Source organism: Halichoeres trimaculatus, unplaced genomic scaffold (genome assembly GCF_033239565.1).
Source record: "Halichoeres trimaculatus isolate MK-OKI-2021-1 unplaced genomic scaffold, fHalTri1.1 fHalTri1_scaffold_4, whole genome shotgun sequence".
NCBI classification, from domain to species: domain Eukaryota; kingdom Metazoa; phylum Chordata; class Actinopteri; order Labriformes; family Labridae; genus Halichoeres; species Halichoeres trimaculatus.
The window spans coordinates 23,211,341-23,232,504 of NW_027437182.1; the positions used below are offsets into that span (position 1 = coordinate 23,211,341).

Here is a 21,164-nt window from a genome sequence, read left to right on the forward strand (position 1 = left end):
AAAAGATATAAGGCATCTTTGTTGCAACTGTAACGTTCAGGTAGTCTTTTTCTAAATCCACGTGTGAGCAACTTATTATGCAGTCATACTGAGTGGTTGGTGTACTGTGTAATCACAGCTACTAGCTGAAGCTATACTCTAGCTACGAACAGATTTGTTTCAATGCAGATTAACAGATCTGCTTTCTATTGGTTTTTCAGACACAAAGCAGCAAACGGACTCTCATCTTTTACAGAACATGAGTACCATGTGCCCATGAGGATTTTTGACAAAGCAGATGGAGACAGAAGCAGACTAAAAAAAGCAATTCCACTGAGTCATTTCATCTGTGTGTCGTACATAAAAAAGAAACAATGCAAAATTCATCGACCACCTTTATTTACCGACAGAGGTCTCCAATAGCAGGGCTGGAATTCACACATTTGTAGAGCACTTCAGTTGTTCCACACAATGAACAGCTGTATTTCTTTCAGAGCAATTATGCAGTAGTGCCACTGTAGAAGCTACATGGCGAGTCAACAGTGGAGGAAAATATGAGCACAGAACAGACTGCAGAAACAAACCGAAGCTGGGCCGAGTTTACATCTGTGATGGAGGCTCAACTGGAGTGTAAACAGCCAGAGAAGGTCTGAGGGCGTCCGGAGGATTGCAGTCACATCTCTGCTGTGAAAAGACACTTCCTCTCTGCATCACTCCTCAAAGTACAAAATAAAGGTATTCACTGGCTTGCCCACAGCAAGTGACTCCAGATGAAATGGGCAAGGAGGAAGGGACGTTTGATGTATTTTAGCACCCCAAATACAGGTAAATCAAAAACATGAAATAACTACCAGCTTCAAATGAATCCGCTTTGTAATTATCTCCAGATCAATGCTAATTTAGAAGTTGTGTTCCTCCAAAGTGACCTAATGTTCTCCCTTTCGAACATTTCAGTACAAAAGAACCGTAACGCAGATTCAGGTTCCATTCCATCGATGCATTTAAATGTAGGCAGCATCACTTGATCGGAGATCCAAGTGTGTCCTGTTCGCACCATGTGAAATACAGTCTCTGAAAGAATTTATGAAAATAGTTAAGATTTACAGGCTGAAGATCATAGAAGAATAGACCTCCTGTATAAAATATAAAACAATACCCCAGTGCTTAACAAAAAGAAAACTGTAAATCTCAATGAGTGAAGCTGTAACATCAGAAACACCTGGTGCAGCAGAGCTTTTGAGCTTGGGTAGGAGCTCCCCAGTGCCTATTTCAAAGCAAGAAAGCAACTGCTAACACCAGCTAAAGACACTCTTCTCATGCTTACATCTTCAAATGCATTTCAAGCAGCAATTACAAAAATCTTTCAATGGACAATGCATAACCTCTGAAAAAAATACTGTATGAAAACATCCCTGCTACTTTGTTTCCAAGTACAAAACCTCTACCAATAAGTTGCTCCGGAGTAGCAAGAAGTCCTTTTCTTTTCATTTTTTTGTTTTTTGTTAATTTGTTTTTGTTTTTTTTCCATCTTTGTTTTGTTTTTATTGGGTAAAACTCAGTCCTCACTTTGAGTGCCATAGTTAATGACAGTCTTCTCCATCATTTCACTTTGCTGAAGGATCCAGGAACATGCAAGCCTCGTAGTGGAGGTGCTAAGGGGCTCCTGTAGGCCTGAGGGACATCTACCAGGCTTAAGCCAGGGCTGGGAAGGCCTCTGGGTCGTCCACGTTGGGCACCGACGCAGATGACTGCAAAGGAAGGTGAACATTGTGTTAGAAAGATCAATAACTAAAAGTTACTCCAACAATAAACAACAGAAACAGTAATTACAAGAAGTTAGACTCAAGGCTTTGGAAAATTTACTCAAATTTCACAGGTGTTCTCTTCCCATAAAAATAAAGTTTACGATCTGGATCAGAAATCTACCTTGTCAGGTCTGCCTCCACGGACCGGTCTGGTAGTTTCACCAGGTGGGGGAGCCCCACGGCCACGGCCGCCCCGACCACCCCGTGGTCCACCACGTCCACGGCCTGGACGGCCCAGGTCTCCAAAGTTGATCTCCAGCTGGGACGTGATGTCATTGGCTGGCTTCCTGAAGTGGTGCTCATCCTCTACCTGAAATCCAGAAACGAGGCTTTGGGTCAGTAAGGACTTAACTTACACACCAACAGGGTGGACTTCTTAAACTTCATGTAGGATCTGAAACAGGTTTAATGTGACAACTGCTTTTACCTTGGGCTCTTCAGTCTCAACTTCTATCACTTCACCTTTCTTATCCTGAAAGAAGAAACGTGAAAGACTGTGAACACAACATCCAGAGATCTAAGATATTTGTCAATAAATCAGCACAAAGTTCAAATCTCTTCCCCTCCATCACACATGTGCATCAGAGCAGTGCACTGCCTTACAGTAACTTTTGGTTCAAATATTTTAATGCACTGCTTACTGACCTCCATGATAAAAACTATATAAAATATAAAACTGCTAAATCAAAGACATTTTTCGGATGTCCAGTTGCTCTGTGCTCACTCCTAGTTCTGGGATTAGACAGGAGTTGCCCCATAATGTCCCAAATAAAGCCTGTGATAACACTAAAATCATGATATCCTGACTCTGCAGCACTATTTGACAAAATCAATATATTATCATTCATCACATTATTTGAGCAAATAAGGAATATAAAATTCCTCTGAATGGTTAAATGAAGGATCGATGTTGTTAGTTTCACTTTGCAGTGACACTATCAACAACGACTTTGAGGAGGGCTGGGACATGCATCCGTGTGACAAATGTTTTCAAGTTGGCTCAGTTAAAAACTAAAAACTGAAGGGGTCTTCTATGATTGAAGGACAGGTTTATGGGTTGTTGTTGTCTACTAAAATGTATAAGCAGTCTTACTGAAGCAGACTCAGATAAACTGCAAAGTGTCATCGAGGTCTATCATAACCCAAGCCTGTCACTCATCACCAAACTAAAAGTGAAGCAGGAATAAACTCTGTAAAGTAGCATGCACATTTTGGCTCACCTCTGCCTTTGATTTGTGTAGCACAAATCCTTTGTTCCAGGTCGCGCCCTCGTTGGCTTTACGGATGTTGAACTCCACCTTGGCGCGGTCCTTGTCCTGCATGGCCTTCCACTCATCAAGAGTCATCTCTTTGGGGCCTTCCTCCTTGACTTCCTCGACCTCATTCTCCCTACAACACAAGCAAGAACAGTTTCAGGTCATTTTTGTTCAACGTTGATCTGGGTTCATTTGTGTTTTTCGGGGTTTATGATCCCAAGGCAAGAATTATTAATAGTGAAAGACAGCACAGAGATGCATGATTTATCTTTAGGACAGAAGACAATAAATAAAAGAGGTCTTACTTGTTCTCAGAGTCAGCAGGTGGATGCTCCTCTCCTTCAGGGTTCTCTTCAGTGACATTGGATTGGTCAAGCTCACTGCAAAGAAACATTTCAGGTAAGACCATCACATTTTGACCAACAATCTCTGTTGACATCTCGTGCTGCGCATTGTTGACTTACTTGAGTTCATCCTTGACGGTGCCCCAGTTGTGAGGTCCACTTCCACCACGCTTCTCCTCACCTTTCAGACTACTGAAACAACATTTGCTTTAGCCAGATCATAACACTAAGACTGCATAACAATAATCTACACAATTATATTTCAGGGGACTCCACTGAAAGGCCATGTGAGAGATGAAAAAGTACTTACGATCTGTCACTGCCGCTGTGTCGATCAAATTCACGTTTTCCTCTGGAATCAAAGCCATCACTGCGACCCATGCCGCGTCCTCTACCTCCACGGCCTCCCCTTGGACCGCCACCACCACGTCCTCTGTACGGCCTGTCACCAACAGGTCTTGAAGAGACAGAGAACACGGTCAGACTCACATCAAAGTAAAAGGTAGATTTAATAATGATGATTGTAACATAGCCTGGGATAAATATTGAGTCGATCTGGCCTCTACGTACTTTTAAATGTCGTATTTTGTGTTGCATCAACTTCTGTGAGTGAAGCCATGAGCTGCATGCGACTAAAGTACTTCAGCCAAACTCTTAAATCCTAAGTTTTATCGTTTAGCACACCTTTAACAGTTACAAACACACCCCAGCCCGGACAGAGTTGTTTACACTTTACAAAGCTAGATCAAGTATATTACCTGTAGATTACTTCTAATCAGCCTTTCATACATACAAACACCTGCTTTTTGTACATTAAACTCACTTCTCCACTGAGAATTCACCACCCTCAGGCTTCTCTCCAGCTTCACCAGCAGGCCGCTCGAAGCGACGCGGGGGCCGTCTGTCCGCTGGCCGCCTGTCTGTAGGGGGGCGCCCCTCACCCTGGCCGCCCTGGGGTCTGGAGCCGTCGCCCTCTGGCTTGCGGCCCATTCTCCTCATGCCGGCACCTACACCAGACCACAACAGAAGGATTAGAACACCAATAGAACAAATGAATCGGGACCCACTGCTGTGCCTTGGAAAAGAGGAGAAAATGAAGCGATTGTTCGGTTTAAATCGACCAAAAATTATGTAATTAACAAGCTGAATATAAGAATGAAGGCAGCTGAAGGAGAACTCTGGTTACAACCCCCCTTTATCTGCACAATTCCTTGGCTATTATGTTTAATGTGTAAAGGTAACAAAACAACTAGTGTTTGTAAAAGACATAACTCAGAAGTACATGTCAAATTTAAAGAGAGGTTAAGAAATTGACCCCCCTCCCCTGTTTTTATGGTTTAGTTTATTTCCGAACACAGTGGCTTGGCAGTTTATCAAAAATTAAAGTCTGATAGTGTATCACTTTGGGAACACATGGTTAACTGTCTCTGCCCCAGTGTGACACAACAAGTCCCACCCATGACCCAAATCACCAGCTACCAAAATAGACACCGACTACTACACAGCAGCAGCTGGGTGAGCCACAGTCAGCGCACCTGTCCCATCTTCTCTCAAGCTAACAGATCCCCACACACTTGGTGTATAATGGCTAGCTGCTTTCGTGCAAGCTTTTATTTCAGAGTCTATGCATGACTCACCAGCTGAAGTCCTGCAATGTGAGAAACTGATCATGCACAAAAAAAAATCACAATAACACGAGGCGATTATTATATTAGCAGCTACATTTGTAAATATCATATGAAACTGATATAGGTGGCATCCAGCATGGTGGAATAATTGAGAAGGAAATGCTTTGAGGCAGGCTGATCACATGTACTGTGCGCCAATGGGAAGTGGCAGTTTGGAGGCTGTGCTTTAGCACGCCCCGCACTGCAACCACGAGGTTCATCACCACGAGAGCTGCACTGCTCCTCCACTGACACAAATCCACCGCGACCATGTTTACGTTATATTTCTGTTACTTTGACAAGAGGAGTGAGCATGTTTGAGGTTTTATCTTTTAAGATCGAGTTAATTCAATTACATTACAAATCACCAAATAAACACGAACAAACATCTAACCTTCAATTATCTATCAGGTCAGAATAAGAAGAGAATTCACTGAAACATGAATTTGGAGAAACTTTACACTTGTCAAAGACAATCTGTCTTGATAGCTAGGCTTTCGAGTTCAACCTGCTCGACAAGGCCGATGATCAGGGGTATATGCCAAAACAAGTTGGCCTGCGAACTGTTTATCTCTAACGCTCTACAGCCCCACACATTCAACAGAAGTGCATGTTTTCAAAGTTGTCACGGTTCCAGCTGCTGACAGTAAACAGGGGCACAATGCAGCCATGCGGACCTCATGTCATCGAGGCTTATTAAGCAATGCTAGCTAGTAGACAGGCGGGTTAGCATGTTAGCCCGGGCTCTTTACTTTCAGCCTGACTTTGAGTTAAAGCATGAACATATCTCACCTTCTTTCTTGAGTGGCACAGGTGCCTGGGTCTCCTCCTTCTTATCTGCCAGTGGGGTCTTTCTGTCTTTCTGGGACTCTTTTTTAGGCTGCTTGGCAGCTTGGGCTGCAGTCTTGGCGGCACCAGGGGCAGGAGCCTCCTTCTTCTTCACTTCGGCTTGCTTCAGCAGCTCAAACGGATCCGACTCATCATCAAATAATTGGTCGAATCGATTGGCTATGGCACAGCCGAAACCTTCTTGCATTTGTCCGGGCATGATGGCGCCCCTTCAGCAGGATTTTCCTCCGATTCTACGAGGCTTGGTGCGAACACTTCGCTAGATGAAGCCACAAGATGGCTGGGAAAAGGACCTTCTTCTCTTCCGGCGCGATACACATCCGGGACCTCAGGACTTGCGCGGGTGGGGCATGTAGTTTTTTTGGAAACGAGATGCTGTACACTTTGTCGTGCAGTAGATCGATAAAAAACTACACTACCCACATTGATAGATTTTTGTGGCGTATCGAGCCTCTTCGAAGTCGAGCATGGGCGCTATCTTGAGCACACTGATCTGTTGTGGACTTTATTAAACCTCAACCTCTTTACTTTTGCTGAAAACACCGAGTTGGTTTGCAAACGTATTCGGTGCAAACTCAGTCCATTTAACCACTGACACATCCTTTCAGGTCTTTGGTGTACCGAATAGAAACAGCAGGTGCATCTGTTTGAAGCTAACATGCCAGTTAAGTTGGGGAAAGTTTAATAAGCAGAACATTGCCAGTAAATTAAGGTTATCATCGCAAGACTAAACATGTTAATATGGCGAGGAACAAGTTTTCACTGTGCCCCAAGCGCTCTTTTAAGCTTGCGCGCTTGTCAAGACACATTTTATCTTTTGATCTGATACATGGATTTACAAGTTTATGAAAGGCTCAGTTATCCTAAGACATCAGAACATTTTCTGCCACAGTTATCCTGATACTTCTTCCTGAATAAAGAAAAGATTAACATAATATGGAGTGAGACATTATTGAAAGCTTGGTTTCGGTTTGATTCTTCATTTAAGACTGGACAGAACATCCTCATGAGTAGGATTTTTTTTTTTTTTTCAGCCCAATACACTTATTTGGATAAAAGCTACATGTGAATGACTGACAAAGCTTCCATTATATTATGAAGCTGCTCAACAGTAGTTTGTGTATAATACTGAATGATGATGAATGGACCTGCACCTTGGAGCTCCGAGTTGTTTTTTTTTTTTTAATGTTGAGACAGTGATGTCTTCTGTATTTCATCTGAAAATCAACTGAACAGTTATTCATGGAGCTTTATTATATTGATATAAAGCAAATTTTTATCTTCACTTTTGACAATGAACAGGAAAAACTTTATCAAACTTCGAGTGGAAATCCTGATTAGTATTCAGTGCTATTTATGACATGCAGATAAATGACTGAAGCAGCACAATAAATTAGTGACACTTGCTGGGGTAACTTTGGCCAGGGGGGAAAGCCATGTTTTATACAGTCTATGGGTAAAACTGGTTGTCCATGAATAGTGACGTGTGTTTCAATCTTTGGCTTGAACACAAACATACTATCAAAGGCAGATGGTGATGTTTAAGTAACTCTGATTTCATTTGGAGGGCAGGGTTGACTGTTGCATTGTATTATCTGCCATCAGCGTGTGAGTGAATGTGTAATGCTGAAGGTATATAGGCTAAATATTTGTCTGTATCACTGTGTAGCTGTCCACTGCTCATACCTGAAAGGATTACACTCTATTGTAGGTTTATCATAAAAGAAACCTAAAAAGCCTCTGCCCAGCAGGGTTAGCAGCAACCCAAGTTTTTTACTCACTGGTTAAAACTTGTTCCAACACATATAACAAGCTTGACAGATGGTATTTCAGGAGTTGTGTGGGTGTGGGTGTTTGACCTTATGGGGAAACTGAAACCCAGCAGGTGATAGACTGGTTATAAGAGCACTGACCAGTGTGATTGTCAGACAGACAAAGATGTCCTTACTGTACGTTTGAATGCAAACATGACCCTTGCCGTTTATTTCTGTCAGTGAAGAACGTGTAAAACAATTATATGCTTATTTAAATGAATAACTTCATTAATCAGTTTATCATCTTAATTTGTTTCTTCAGTTATAACCGCCCTAGTCAATTGTCTTATCTTTTTTGTCGGATGTCTGACTTATTTGGCGAGTGCCCTCAATTTAATTGTAGTTTTCATTTTGTTAATTTACATTACATTGAGTTTGTTTGCATCGGTTTAACTTTTGTTTGTCACGAAGCTGAAAAATCACGATCAAACTGAAATTTGTGAAACGACTGGAAGTTGAAGCAATATTATCATGAGACTCACGGAGAGTCTCCCCTCCGATGATGTCCTCACTGAAGTTGTCCAGCCCACAGAATGATGACAGTCTCACTCCCCCACACCCACTCATTTTTAGATCATAACTCCCACGGTGTGAGAGATGACATCTCCAGTCACTAAAGCTATGATAGAGTCCTACGCGCTCATGGTGTTAGTAATGGGCACGTTTTTCGTCTATTTCTGCGGGATGGTTTGGGCTTTTTGCAACCCGAAATTGAGCGGAGCAGAAGAGGAGTGCGAGGCTGAGCAACAAGCACCAGAGCACGGGGACGACTGCTGGGTCTGCGCCCCGAATCCTCCAGATCGTGAGCTCAGGTGCGCCTGTACGCATCCACCGGCACCGCCGTACTCCGCGGAGGGACTGACACGCTCGACTTATGTGAAGGTGTGGGATGACACTGACAGTCTCCTGTTAGACTGCAATGCTTTTTGCCGCGAAGAACATGGAGTTTACAATCAAATTGGATACAGTCCTTCATGGGTCGCGTAGGTTAAGAAGTGCTGACCTCGCCGCCACCCATCTCTGCAAATTTCCGTTGTTTTTTGTTCTCTATACAGTGAACTGTTAGTGAACTGTAAATGGATAGAAAAAAGGCTGGACAAAGTCAATGAAAACACACAGTGTTAATGTTTATTTTAAGTTATCATTGGTTATTTAATGAATAACCAAAAATGATATGGATAATACAGATGGTTCCAGTAAACTTAAATTGGTTTGACTTGTTTTCTTATGCTTCAGTGGAGTCAGTATGTGGATGTTTCAGAGACAGAAGTGCCATTTTTATGAAGCTGTCAGCTAGTTTTGCTCCTGATGATGCACAGAAGCCAAATCCTTCTGTAGTGTGATGTGATGAAAAACACATCAGGATAATCCAGGTCCAGACTGATTACTGTGAAAATGTGGACACTGATTTTTGTTTTTCCTTCAGTTTCCTTCTGATCTCACTTTCCAGTTGCATTAATTTCTCAAGCAGTGCCTCTGAAGTTTCCAAATCAATATCCATCTGCAGAGCAAAACAAAACACTTTATTCGCACAATAAAAAAAACACAGGTTATTCAAAGTACATTTTTCAAATCATATTTCTTTTATACCTTACGTGGCTGTGTGTAGTTGTTGCCGAGCCAAGATGTTAGACTGTGGTACTTGGCTTGGGGGTCAAGGGATTCAGGTTTTTGCTGAAATAACCAGAACTGCAAGAAAGAGAGGAATTCATAAAATAATTTGCACAGAACGGTTCATAAACTATTTGAAATGTGTATTTCCTACCAGGGCTTCAGATCCATTATAAGGGGTCAGGGTGAATGTATTGGTGAACATTCTGATCTGAAAACACGGAAAAGAAGAATGCAACAAAATCCAGTTAGCTTCATTCATCTGTTGCAACAAAAAGGACAGATTACATAGAAATGTAGTTGATACTGTCAGAGTTGCACTCACAAGCCAAAAAATAGGTAAAAGCAGAGTCCAGAGGAAGGCTGGGAAAGATGGAAGGATCCCAAAGGTCAGATTAGTCATCACAAACCCAGGACAAATGACAGAGGAGTACAAACCCTGGAAAGTACAATTACAGGTCTAAAACCAGCGTTCACCTTGCTAGCATGTGGGATACAGGGACCAAGGTGTGTGACAGCCAACCTGTTTGTTGTAGTGTGTGTTCAGCGCCAGGCTTAACAGGTCAGAGGCATATTTGGAGGAGCTGTAAGGTTGGACACCTCTCTGGTGCTGTATATCTTCCAAGTTAAAGGCTGAGCGATGAGCGTTACTAGAGGAGGTCCAGATTAGCTGGGATGTCTGGCCTGTATGGCACAGAACAGGTTCCAGCTCCCTGATCTGGGGAGGAAAACCTGATTTTAAAAACACATTTTTGGCTGCAAGGCAAACCTGAGGCTCATTTTCTATCTTTTGGCTAGCTTTGAAACAGACACAGGTAGTCTGAAAATTAAATCCTACAGTTCAGCTTGCTCGATTCACTGAAGTTATTCCATTATACAGAAGCTTTGAGAAGGTTCTCTGCAAAGGTAACTAATACAGGTCAGACTGTGTCAGACACAGTAAGCACAATGCTGTCTGCAATGACCTTAAGGCTCAAACACTTCATAATGTTAATTTTTAATGAGCATCGTTGCTTAGTGACAAGCAGATCCAGTATCACCTATATTTATACAAGGGCAGACAGCAGACAAGAGACACTGTCCAAGCAGAGAACCTTCATGCAGCCTGCAGAAAACTGATATCACATATGATGTCAGATGAAGTTTCAAGATTAAAAAAATCAGTCACTCACTAGTAGGAAGTGACCAAAGAGGTTGGTAGCAAAAACTTCTTGTAAGCCATCAGGGGTGATGCTGTCTTTCTGAGTCAGAATCCCCTCACCTGTGGCAAACATGGTGATGATTTTGCTGCAATAAAGATGTGACAGAAAACTGAGCAGTGATAGGAGGCTACACAAATAGCTGAGTAAGACATACACTATGAACATGTTATAAAACCTACAATGTCAAACACTACAGACTTCTGGAGTTGTTTTAAACTTAATTTGTTTCCCGTTACACAGCTCCACCCAGCAGGGAAGCTGCATGGGAGCAGGTAACACACATGTACCTGGAGAAGAGGCCTTTGAAAAAGGCTTGAACATCAAATTGTGGGTTTGGCATGATGCCTGCATTCAGGTAGAGGTAGTCCAGCCGGTTATACCTGCAGACAAGAAAGCCTCATGTATGCAATCATCAATAAATCATGATTATTTCAGCCATATTGTTTTGTAGATCTCTTCTCCCACCTTAGTTTGATTTCCTGTGCTGCATTTAAAACTGACATAATACTGCTGGTGTCCATCTGCAGTAGGGCAACCCGAGCTGTGGGATGAGAGGCCAGGAGGGCAGAGCGAGCGGCCTGAGCCCGCCTCATATTCCTGCAGGCCAGACACAGCTGGAGACCCTCTGTGTCCTGAGTGAGGAGTCGCTCACACAGCGCCAGGCCAATACCACTAAAAGAAAACACATATAATACACTATCAGTCGTAATGAACCAATCAATAATGATGGGAAAAGGGAAAAAGGAGCATTAAATTTTCTAATTTTAAAGTAGGCTTTTGTTGAAAATATAATTAACAGTGATAACCAAAGTAGCCCTGTGATTGAGAGGCAATCAGCCCAGGGTGTACCCCGCCTCTCGCCCAAAGACAGACAGGCTCCAGACAACTGGGACCCTGCACGGGATAAGTGGTTTGGAAAACGAATGAATGAATGAACCAAAGTGCATATTTTATGGCTGCGTACATTTCCCCCTATCATGTGTGTAAAGTAACCTATATCTGTTTCACTACATATCCCAGCACCTCTTGCTCTTTGAACCCTTAAGCAACCCCTGCCTCTGACACATGTGCGCTGAATTCAATGTATTTTGATTCGTCTACATTTTTTTTCCTCCAAAAGTTAAATAAAACAATTTGTAACAAGAGAGGAAGTAAGAGAAGGGGGGAAAAAGTCAAAGTGATTTATCTGAGTTACATGTGAAATCTCTTTCCTGATAAGATTCTGAATTAAGTCCTGTACTCAATGAGGCGAAATCATGCAGCTTCATTTGGATCCAAGTAAGGAACGTATAAACCTAAACATAAAAATACGAATCGCTCAGTACATGCATCTAAAAAGAGATAAAAAAAAAAGCACCCGATCTTGTATAAAAGGTTTAAGATGAAGATCCTCTCAAGATGTTAGCCAAGCTAAGCAGGACCAAAGTTTAGAAGTAAATTTATCGCAAACAAAATGACACACAATACCGTCTTTACCTATTTGCTCCTGTTACCAAAACCACCTTATTCATCTCGTCCAACTTCAGAATAAAAATTTAAAAAAGAAACGCTTATCGTTGCGCAAAAGTCTCTCCCAAAGCAACAGGTAAGTACAACAACTTCTTCATGGGAAGTGTTCCCTTGTTGTGAAGGTATAGCTGTAACCCCGCCCCCTTGTGTTCATTGGACACACCAGCAGCTCTCAGCCAATAGGATCGGGATACCGGTCAGCTCAGCTTTAGGGACCGCCCACACACTGTCATATGATCATTACTTATGAATAAGGCAGAAGCTGCTTGATCACTTGTAAAATTCCCAGTTTTCGAAATTTATTTGAATTTTTGCCGCCCATGTACAACTTTTACTTACAATGTATAAAAACATTCTCAATGAAATACAAACATTTGAGTACAAAATATGAAACAAAACATTAGATTGTGCCATTAAACTTTTTACAGCTATGTGTCTGACTTTATCGTAACACTAACAGGAATGGAAATGCTTGGAAAAGGTTAAATTGGTTGCAATTTTTCACAAAAGCCTTTATCTGTTTTCTAAAGGCTAGTTTTATGCTCATATGGAAGATATTTTTTGAATTCCTTTTATTAGGTCAAACAGGAGTGTCATTTTTGCACCGTGGAAGTGGGTCAAAGGCCTCTGATAAGAGAAGAAAAAGCCTGTAAACAGCACAAATAAGTACAACAGGTGTATGTGGTTTGAAGTTGGTGCCAATGGGGACAGAATAATAGCAGAAAAAAGAAAGACTCTAGCATTTAGCTGAACCAATAACTAAAAATTTGTAGTCAAAGCAATAGCTCTGTTAGACAGTTTTCATAAGGGTGTAAAAGCATGTGGAGTAGTCATCCTGTTTCACTTATGCTCGTTATTTAAACTGAGCATTTCAATCTACTTTGTTCCTGACCTGATCTCACAGCCATTACTTGATAACATGTCTGTATAAACTTCCACTGTTAAACATACCAGGTGAACCAACATAACACATGCCAACCAACCTGCATTGTCTCACTTTCTGATCACCTTTCAAAGAGCTTTCTGAATGATGAATGCTTTCTGTATGATGAAGCTTTCAGCAGTTTGCAGTTGCCACCAAAAACATTTGGAAGCCACTTGTTTTTATGGATCAAAAGTAACTATTCATTCAAACTGATGCCAAATGTGTAAAAATGTGTAAAATCATAAAAATTCACAAGTATATCAATAAAACATTAACAGAAAAAAACACATATTAACACATAAATATTAATACAAAATATTGCTATTTGAGATTTAGACTCATCTATAGAAAGTATACAGTCATATACACTTCAAATAACCAAAGGAAAACTGCAGAGATAACAGGGACTGAGTTTCGTTGTTGTTTCCTTCCTGTTTGAAATCTGTTGCCTTGAGATGAAGTACTTGAAACATAATGAAGTGTGTCAGTAAAGTGTTGCCTCACTTCACCTATTCTACATTCAAGCAGTCCTCCAAAAGAAATTGTTTGAACTATGTTGCATAAGTATGTTGTTAACATGTGAAAAATGCAAACTGAGCACACAAAAGAATTCAAATACATTTTCAAAAGTGCCAAATGTCACTTGCTACATTTATTTTTGGTTCCTTAACACTTCACAACCAAACCTTAGACATGTCTTTGGGTTGGTGTGAGGTAAAATAGAAAATACATCTCTTTTAATAGCTGTATGCACATGAAGATTTAATGCACACCAAAAGTCTCTGGTATTGAGATTTTGCAAAAGTTCATGAAACAGTGTTCCCCAATCATCAGAACCTGTTTCTCCTCTGAAACAAGTTAGCTTACACCTGGACCGTGTCTGAATCATGGTCTTCACTTGTAATGCACCGTTTCCTCCAGAGATGAGCTGACAGGGAATCACCGACTTCAAAAATGTCCTGCCTCACGCTTGCATTTCAACGAGGGCTCTGTGTATGTCCTGGAAGGCTGGCCGTTCCTTTGTGTTCCTCCTCCAGCAGCTTAGCATAATCCTGTAGAGTGAGTCTGGGCATAACACAGGCTGAGGCAGGTAGATCTGCATGACGGGGAGCAACAAGTTAAGCAAGTGATATGCCAATTTTCAAAAAGTGCATTGCATGTGTACTGTGTGTTCACCTGTCTTTTCTGGTCCCTGAAAAACTCCCCTGTGTTTTCTATCACCTGCTCATCAGTGAGCTGGGAGTAAGGCTGCTCCTTGCAGAAGTTCAGAACCTCCCATAAGGTCACCCCAAACGCCCATACATCACTCGCTGTGGTAAATTTACCCTGCAAAAGAAAAGAACCTGACTGCATAATTTTGCATAACCTGTACATTACATTTAAAGCCAGACACGCATTGACAAGAGAGCTCGGAAAATATGCCCATTGTTTGTTGAAACAACACAACAGCACCAAAGTTAAGCAGTGTTCTTACCAGCAGGATGCTCTCCCATGACATCCAGCGTATAGGCAGCACTGCCCTGCCCTGTATGCGGTAGTAGTCACCACTGTACAGGTTTCTGCTCATGCCGAAGTCGGCTATCTTTATTGTGTAATTTTTGCCCACCAGGCAATTCCGCGTGGCCAAGTCTCGATGCACAAAATTTAGAGAGGAGAGGTATTTCATCCCTGATGCTATCTGTGCAGCCATGTAACACAGATTATTAAAGCTGAAAGAGACAATGGAAAGAGTCTTTATTGTCACAGGAACAGAAAAACATTCGAAAACAAAACATCTGTAAAATACATCTTTCCCTTACTTTCTTCAGCATCACTCACCTGACTGTAGGTGCATTGCTGAGCAGAGCAAGTTGTCCCTCAGGTTCATGACGGGACAGAAACTGGTTAAGATCTCCGTTCTCCATGTACTCTGTGATCATGCACAGAGGGTCGCTGTAGATGCACACAGCCAGCAGGCGGATGATATTGGGGTCCTTCAAACGTGACATGATCTTTATCTCTTTCAGGAAATCGTTCCTGTCAAAACACAAATCAGAATCAAATAAAAATTATAACAAACTGAACATTGTCATCTTTTTATTTTCTGTCCAGAAACAAGATCAAATTGTGTGTTTGATGAAAACTGCTCCAAAGTCGTGACACAAGGCAAATCATGACCTGTACATATGAATTAAGGGTAATCACTGCTATCACACACATGGGATTGTTTACTACCTTTTAAAGCCTGAAGTTATACATTTTGTTCATCTTCGTTGTGATTCTCTGAAACTTTAAGAGACCAATGTTTAACTGGAGTTAGAAACACTTCGTTTCATCTTTATCCTGGTTGACATTAAGAGCACTAAGGCAACTGGACAATCAAGAGGCAGCAACACTCTATAATATGTACTCAATGTTATTGTCATTTTTCTCCAAATAGAAACATAGTTTACAAACTGAGCATTATGCTCTGTTGATTAGGGACTCATGAGGAAAACGTCTGCAGAGGATTCATAATTAAAGGGCAACTCAGTTTTTTTGACACCTGGACCTTATTTATAGGTGTGTGCATGCTCATATACTCACTCAGACAAACATCGTGCAGCTCAGAGTCCTTCAGAAGTTATTTAGATCCAGCTGATTTTAGCCGCACTTAGCGGGGGCCACGGCAAGGGAGCCTCAGCGCGGGACATAATCTCTGCAAAATCGCTCGTTTCGGCTACATTTTTTCATCCATCGCTATCCATCGTTATCACAAACACACTCCTCTTCTGTTGCCATAGGCGAACACTGTCCACAAGCACACCACCAGTTTGCATTGAGTCGTGGACGTGCTCCTGTTTGTTGTCCTCGAGCCAGCTCTTCGTCTCTCTCCCTCTGCATCCTTCTTTCATGGAGCTCCTTGTCCGTGTACTCAGGCTCAAACCGGTAAGGACAACCGTCAAACGTTTGTTTACCAGGTCAGCTCTGGGTCAGCTGACCCACCTGAAGATGGAAGACGAGCTGACTTTATGATAACACTGGTGATGGATGAAAAAATATAGCTGAAATGAGCGATTTTGCAGAGATTATGTCCCGCGCTGAAGCTCCCTTGCCGTGGCCCCTGCTTAGTGCGGCTAAAATCAGCTGGATCTAAATAACTTCTGAAGGACTCTGAGTTGCACGATGTTTGTCTGAGTGAGTATATGAGCATGCACACACCTATAAATAAGGTCCAGGTGTAAAAAAAACGGAGCTGCCCTTTAAATCCACTTAAAAATGATCAGGTTGCTTCTCACCATCAGTGAAGGTCCCCTATTGGCTGTTTGAAAGAGCGTTTAAACTGTAAATATAGTTTGTGGAGCAGTTACCTCGCATTTTTGTTGGCATCTGAGCGGAGCATCTTCACAGCCACTAAAACTGGCTGATCTTCAGGAATGTCAAATAAAAACTCTTTATTCATGAACTCCTGCATTCCCTCTGCTTCACACAGATGCACCTGAGAGGTGAAAAGAAAAAAAAACGGATAAACATTCACAACATCCAACATTAACAAACTAAAATCTAATCAAGTTTGGTAGAGAACACACACCTCTCCAAACTGTCCCTCTCCCAGCTTCTCTTTAAATGTGAGCAGCTTTCTGGGGAACTCCTCCACTACCACGTCCTTTCCTGACAGCAGGTCCATAGTCAGTGCGGGGATGGCGTACGTGTTGCTTCCAGTCACACCTTGCAGGTTGACAATGTCTGCCTCTGCATAGTGAGGGACGCCATCTTGAATTACAGTAGCTGTGGTGGATTTAGACGCCGCTGTGCTGGTAGACGCTGTAACACAAAGCAAGGCACCGTCACCATGAAGCTCATAAAGCCTCAGTATTAATTAGCAATGAAACAGCATGTACAGGACGGTAGATATGTGTCTGCCTACCAGGCTCCTCAGAGCTCTGAGCGAACTCTGGTAGCTTACAGATGAAGCGAGATGGCTCCTGGTAGTCCGGGCCCAGGGGAAAAATGCGTTCATAGGTGGAATTAGACTCCTGCTCGCTGGATGAACCCGACTGGTTGTTGTTGTTGTTGTAGGCGAAAGTCTCGCTCTGTATTGACAAACTAGCGGTTAGTTCATCATCCAGCATCCGACGAGAAGCCTAGAATAAAGGATGTCGGGGGTGAAGGAACAGGTCTGACCACCTCCCAAAAGAAACTTTATGGTACTTCAAAGCATCCAAACAATCTCACCTTCTCCAACATCTTCTGCCACACCTGCCTCCACAAGATGATGACAATGATGGCCACCAAGATGAAAATGATGGCCACCAAACAACCAATCAAAATGCGGGTGTTGCTGTCATCTACTTTGTGGGTGGGATCCTCTTCTGAGGAAGGAACAGAGATAAAGGTGTTAAAGCTTAGACGCCTGTGTATTGAGGTTACCACTTCATGTTTGATAGTTTTATCCAGGCAGTTGTTGTAATGAATGTTGTAAACATTCCCAGGTCCAAATAAGAAGAAATTGGGATATTCTGAACTTACAAACTGGTGGCACTTTTAAGACTTCTGTGAAACAGTTTTTCAGGCAGAAAATGATTTTCCTCTGCCAATAGTTCACACTTATTTAACACTTGGGATTAAAATACTTTTAATGGCTTCATTAATATTATGTTTGCCAAATTACAGGTTTTACAATTTTGGATTAAAGAGGAAATATTTTAAAATGTTGTCAGCTGCACTTGAAGTTTTCCTGCTTAGTTTTTTTTTCCAATTTGGGACCAAAGAAATAAAGCTGATTTAATATTTGTCATTATGCATTTCTGTTGTACTGTCTCACCTCTTTCAGTGGTTAAGTGTAATAAATAAGAATGGCAAGCAGCTTCTTAAATATCAAACATGACAGTTGTGTTTAAGAGTTTATGTGTATGGACTTAATTGTGCTGTCTAATGGCTCCACGTGCAGTTAAGTCTTGTATCTTATTTCTATTCTTCAAGCTGTTCCTCTATCTTCATACTTTTATAACAACAGGAGTTCTTAAACTCTTTTAGACCTTGGACTCTTTTCAGGTAAGACATTTTTCCAGGGACCCTCTAATTATAGTAGTAGTAGTAGGAATTTTTATTCAGTGAACATACATTGTACAATATTTGTCACAAAATAGACATTTTAAACAAACCAGAATTCTTATAATAAGTAGTGACTGAAAAGGCATGGGCAGAAGCAAAATGCTTATCTGAGCCTAGCCCATATATTTAACCAAAGATAAGCTACCAAAAAATAATAAATAAATAAACAAACAAAGATAAAGAATCAACATTAACAACATCATTACATGATCAACACTTACAGTTTTCAAAGATAACTTTGGAGACCATTTTTCTGAAGATATAACATGAATTGCAGGTTTTTATATTTATATTTATTTTTATATCTATGTTTGCATCACTCCATAGTTTAACCCCAACAATAGAAACACATCTCCTTTTTATACCTTTTCTAGCTTTCTGAACAGAAAACTTGCAAACACCTCTTAAATCATATTGAGTCTCCCGAATTGAGAAGAACTTTTGTACAGCACGAGGAAGAGGGTTTAGTTTTGCAGTAAACATTAGTAACATTATTTATAATAAAACAAATCAGAAATTTTCATAATGTGTGAATTTAAAAACAAGGGATCAGTGTGAGCATAATAATCTGTATTATTAATGATGCGTATGGTTCTTATTTGTAAGACAACTATTGAATTCATATATGTTTTATATGTGGATCCCCACAGTTCTATACATTTTATTGATTAGGATAATATTAATACTGTGTAATAGTATACTATGTAGCACTTTGTAATGATAAAATAATGCTACATTTATACTAAGTAATTAATTTGGTAAACTTTGAGAAAATGTCTCCAAGGTGTTTTCTGTTTTTATTTTATTATTATTTTTTTTTATCCTTGCGCACTATGAAGTGAAAGATATGCCACGGTCATATCAGAGCTGATCTCATGGCATAAAAACAAATAAGGCTGGAGTATCAGAAAAAAAGCTGTTTTTTGGTGCAAGAAATCCCAGTTTGTTGATATTCTTTTTTTAAAAATAATAAAGCACACTTTTACAATTGTTTTTCAATTATTCTGCAGACCCCCAAGCTATCGTTCGTGAACCCTTGGGGGTCCTGGGACCCCACTTTGAGAATCACCACATTACAAAATAAGTTTTAACTGTCGTCTGAAAGTGTCTGATTTTTTATGATTATGTTTTCAAGCTCTCTTTCTACATAAGGACTTATTTCTTTTAGATAATAATTAGATCATTTTTTTTCCTTTTTATCCGCTGGTGTGAATTTTCTCTAGACATCCCAACTTTGTGCATTTGATGCATTGACTTTTATTTGAGTACATAAAGACAGTGTTTCATTCATTTTAAGATTCTCATTTGGTTCTTTGTTACTTATATCATTGTGTTATCACTCACCTGGTGGTATGTTAGGTGGGGGACCTGTACCAGGAGCCAGTGTTGTGTTGTACATTGCCGTGTCTGTAAAGCCACAGAGCTCATTAAAACTGCTTATCTAAACAATGACTTTCAGATGTAGCTTTTCATGTATGTTACAAAGGTCATCTTGCAGCCGATTAAACTCAAATATAGAACATTTTAGCACAACATCCAGGCATTGCATGGTAACGGGTTAGGTGTTTTCACAGTTTTTCAGCCTCTACCTGACTGGAAGGTGATCTCACTGAACAGCATCCAGGCATCAGCAAAGTAGAACTGGCACTTGATGGCACTGGCCATGTGGTTGGACAGGTTGACTGTGACAAAGCGAGCACTGGGGTTCTTCTCATCCACACCAGGGCTGAAGGAGAGCGGGTTGGCCTCCCAGTCAGACTCGGAGCGGAAGTAGCACACCACTTGGCGGAAGGCTTTGACATGCCTGGAGAACATGTTGTTACAATGGACCTGGATGCAGACAAGAAGGCATGGGAAGGCTATTAATGAGAGATGTAAAAACTGAGCACTGTGGGGAAAATTTCTGTGGTAGTATCAGAAGAATTACCTTCATAGTGGTAAAGTTACGTGTGCGATCAAACTCAAACATGATTTCAACAAAACCACTGGGGAAGCTCTCGTTGTTCCAGCCCACATAGTCGTACCCGGGCCACACATTGTAGACATGGCTGTGTGTAAAATCATCCAGGCCACACTCTCCGTCAGTGAGCTGCCCCAGGCCCTCTGTCATACTGGGAAAAGAGGAAAAAGTGTCAACATGAAACCTCAACATGCTTTACATAAACGTGGTTATTTTGAAGTTTTTAAGGCACTGATTTCAACACTAGGTGGCAGCATTACAGAAGTAATTCCTCACTTCTGCTCTTGGCTGTGATATTGTAATAAAGGCCATTTTCTTTTCCTTCTGCACTGTTTCCAGAACAGAGAGAGGGAAGCATGAGTGTGTCATGGAGGACATTATTCACAATACCATAATCCAAACACTGCCGTCAACATTCTGATTGGTTAACTCAGATTTTTCAACTCCAAAAGCAGGATTGACTCAGTCATTCCCATGAGCTATTGCCTAACAGTAAACCACCATGACCCACTCAAACCGTCTGTCTCCCTGCTGTCACCATGGTGACCAGGCAATAACAATGTGGGGGGAAAAGTACTGACCAAGGCCGAGAACAATGATGAAGGAGTACAGTGGTGGTGTGTGTGAAACAAAGGAAAGGGGCAGAATGAGAGACACACAAACCTGTGGATGACAGCTCCATCATAAACAGAATCGTTAACATACACAGAGTAGGAGGGCAAAGTCATCTGCTCTCCTGCTGGACCATTATACGACACAAGACCATCTGTGAAGCAAAGAAAATCAATTCAATTGATCAAATAACTGCTCAGGATTGTTTTTCATCATTTCACAATCAGATGTTGCAGAATTGTTGATGGAAGTGTCATTGAAATAAGCAGCACAAGTGATGTTATTTTGCTAAAAGGCCTGGCAACACTTGTCTTATGACTTAGCCACAAAGAAATACAGTAAACATTCTGTTTCAATTATTGACTGTTCTGTTTTTAATGTCTGAGTATGTCGTTCAAGATTTTCAAATTAAGAGCCCTAGAAGACACAAAAATGCGCTAAAAAGAAATCCACCTTAACATTAGAGTAGTCTATAAGGCTGTCTGAAGTGTAATTACTGTGTTTTAACTACAGACTTTAATTCATTTAAAAAAAAAAAAAAATCAAATAACACATTGG

At 41.1% G+C, this 21,164-nt stretch overlaps 3 protein-coding genes across 6 annotated transcripts in view; all 3 read right to left on the bottom strand.

The window, feature by feature from the left end:
* Positions 1-356: 356 nt before the first annotated feature.
* Positions 357-6,209, bottom strand: serbp1a (SERPINE1 mRNA binding protein 1a). Of its 2 annotated transcripts, none has more exons than XM_074668553.1 (9): positions 5,844-6,209; positions 4,208-4,391; positions 3,695-3,841; positions 3,505-3,573; positions 3,346-3,420; positions 3,005-3,173; positions 2,212-2,256; positions 1,906-2,094; positions 357-1,727 (listed from the first exon to the last, which is right to left on the bottom strand). In XM_074668553.1, the coding sequence occupies exons 1-9, from the start codon at positions 6,097-6,099 to the stop codon at positions 1,671-1,673; spliced, it is 1,191 nt and encodes a 396-aa protein (XP_074524654.1). In that variant the 5' UTR covers positions 6,100-6,209; the 3' UTR covers positions 357-1,670. The 2 variants fall into 2 exon arrangements, with proteins under 2 accessions (XP_074524654.1, XP_074524653.1); XM_074668552.1 differs by having other exon boundaries at positions 3,505-3,576.
* A 2,700-nt stretch (positions 6,210-8,909) lies between these two features.
* Positions 8,910-12,141, bottom strand: hsd17b7 (hydroxysteroid (17-beta) dehydrogenase 7). The gene is made up of 9 exons (XM_074668554.1): positions 12,004-12,141; positions 10,993-11,199; positions 10,815-10,907; positions 10,498-10,612; positions 9,849-10,043; positions 9,651-9,764; positions 9,480-9,536; positions 9,305-9,403; positions 8,910-9,215 (listed from the first exon to the last, which is right to left on the bottom strand). The coding sequence occupies exons 1-9, from the start codon at positions 12,036-12,038 to the stop codon at positions 9,099-9,101; spliced, it is 1,032 nt and encodes a 343-aa protein (XP_074524655.1). The 5' UTR covers positions 12,039-12,141; the 3' UTR covers positions 8,910-9,098.
* Positions 12,142-12,354: 213 nt separating this feature from the next.
* ddr2a (discoidin domain receptor tyrosine kinase 2a) overlaps positions 12,355-21,164 on the bottom strand; it is a 38,368-nt gene continuing 29,558 nt past the window's right edge. Inside the window, exons 7-18 of one of the 3 annotated variants that reach the window (XM_074668939.1) lie at positions 20,658-20,760; positions 19,962-20,145; positions 19,624-19,864; positions 19,379-19,441; positions 17,156-17,292; positions 16,848-17,013; positions 16,512-16,744; positions 16,291-16,418; positions 14,780-14,977; positions 14,436-14,670; positions 14,138-14,287; positions 12,355-14,057 (exon numbers count right to left, since the gene is read on the bottom strand). In XM_074668939.1, coding sequence (XP_074525040.1) covers positions 13,926-14,057; positions 14,138-14,287; positions 14,436-14,670; positions 14,780-14,977; positions 16,291-16,418; positions 16,512-16,744; positions 16,848-17,013; positions 17,156-17,292; positions 19,379-19,441; positions 19,624-19,864; positions 19,962-20,145; positions 20,658-20,760 — 1,970 coding nt within the window. In that variant the 3' untranslated portion in view covers positions 12,355-13,925. Of the gene's footprint in view, positions 14,058-14,137; positions 14,288-14,435; positions 14,671-14,779; positions 14,978-16,290; positions 16,419-16,511; positions 16,745-16,847; positions 17,065-17,155; positions 17,293-19,378; positions 19,442-19,623; positions 19,865-19,961; positions 20,146-20,657; positions 20,761-21,164 lie in introns of all 3 variants that reach the window. The other 2 variants (XM_074668938.1, XM_074668937.1) reach the window with 2 other exon arrangements.

What these genes read in the sequence shown, in the direction of transcription:
- serbp1a (XM_074668552.1), bottom strand. Translation starts at nt 6,099, where the DNA reads ATGCCCGGACAAATGCAAGAAGGTTTCGGCTGTGCCATAGCCAATCGA. An exon ending in TGTGCCACTCAAGAAAGAAG is followed by an intron (nt 4,392 to 5,843) that starts GTGAGATATGTT and finishes GGTCTGGTGTAG; the next exon opens with GTGCCGGCATGAGGAGAATG. An exon ending in CCTGCTGACTCTGAGAACAA is followed by an intron (nt 3,174 to 3,345) that starts GTAAGACCTCTT and finishes CTTGTGTTGTAG; the next exon opens with GGAGAATGAGGTCGAGGAAG.
- hsd17b7 (XM_074668554.1), bottom strand. Translation starts at nt 12,038, where the DNA reads ATGAATAAGGTGGTTTTGGTAACAGGAGCAAATAG. An exon ending in GCACAGGAAATCAAACTAAG is followed by an intron (nt 10,908 to 10,992) that starts GTGGGAGAAGAG and finishes TCTTGTCTGCAG; the next exon opens with GTATAACCGGCTGGACTACC. An exon ending in ACACACACTACAACAAACAG is followed by an intron (nt 9,765 to 9,848) that starts GTTGGCTGTCAC and finishes TGTACTTTCCAG; the next exon opens with GGTTTGTACTCCTCTGTCAT.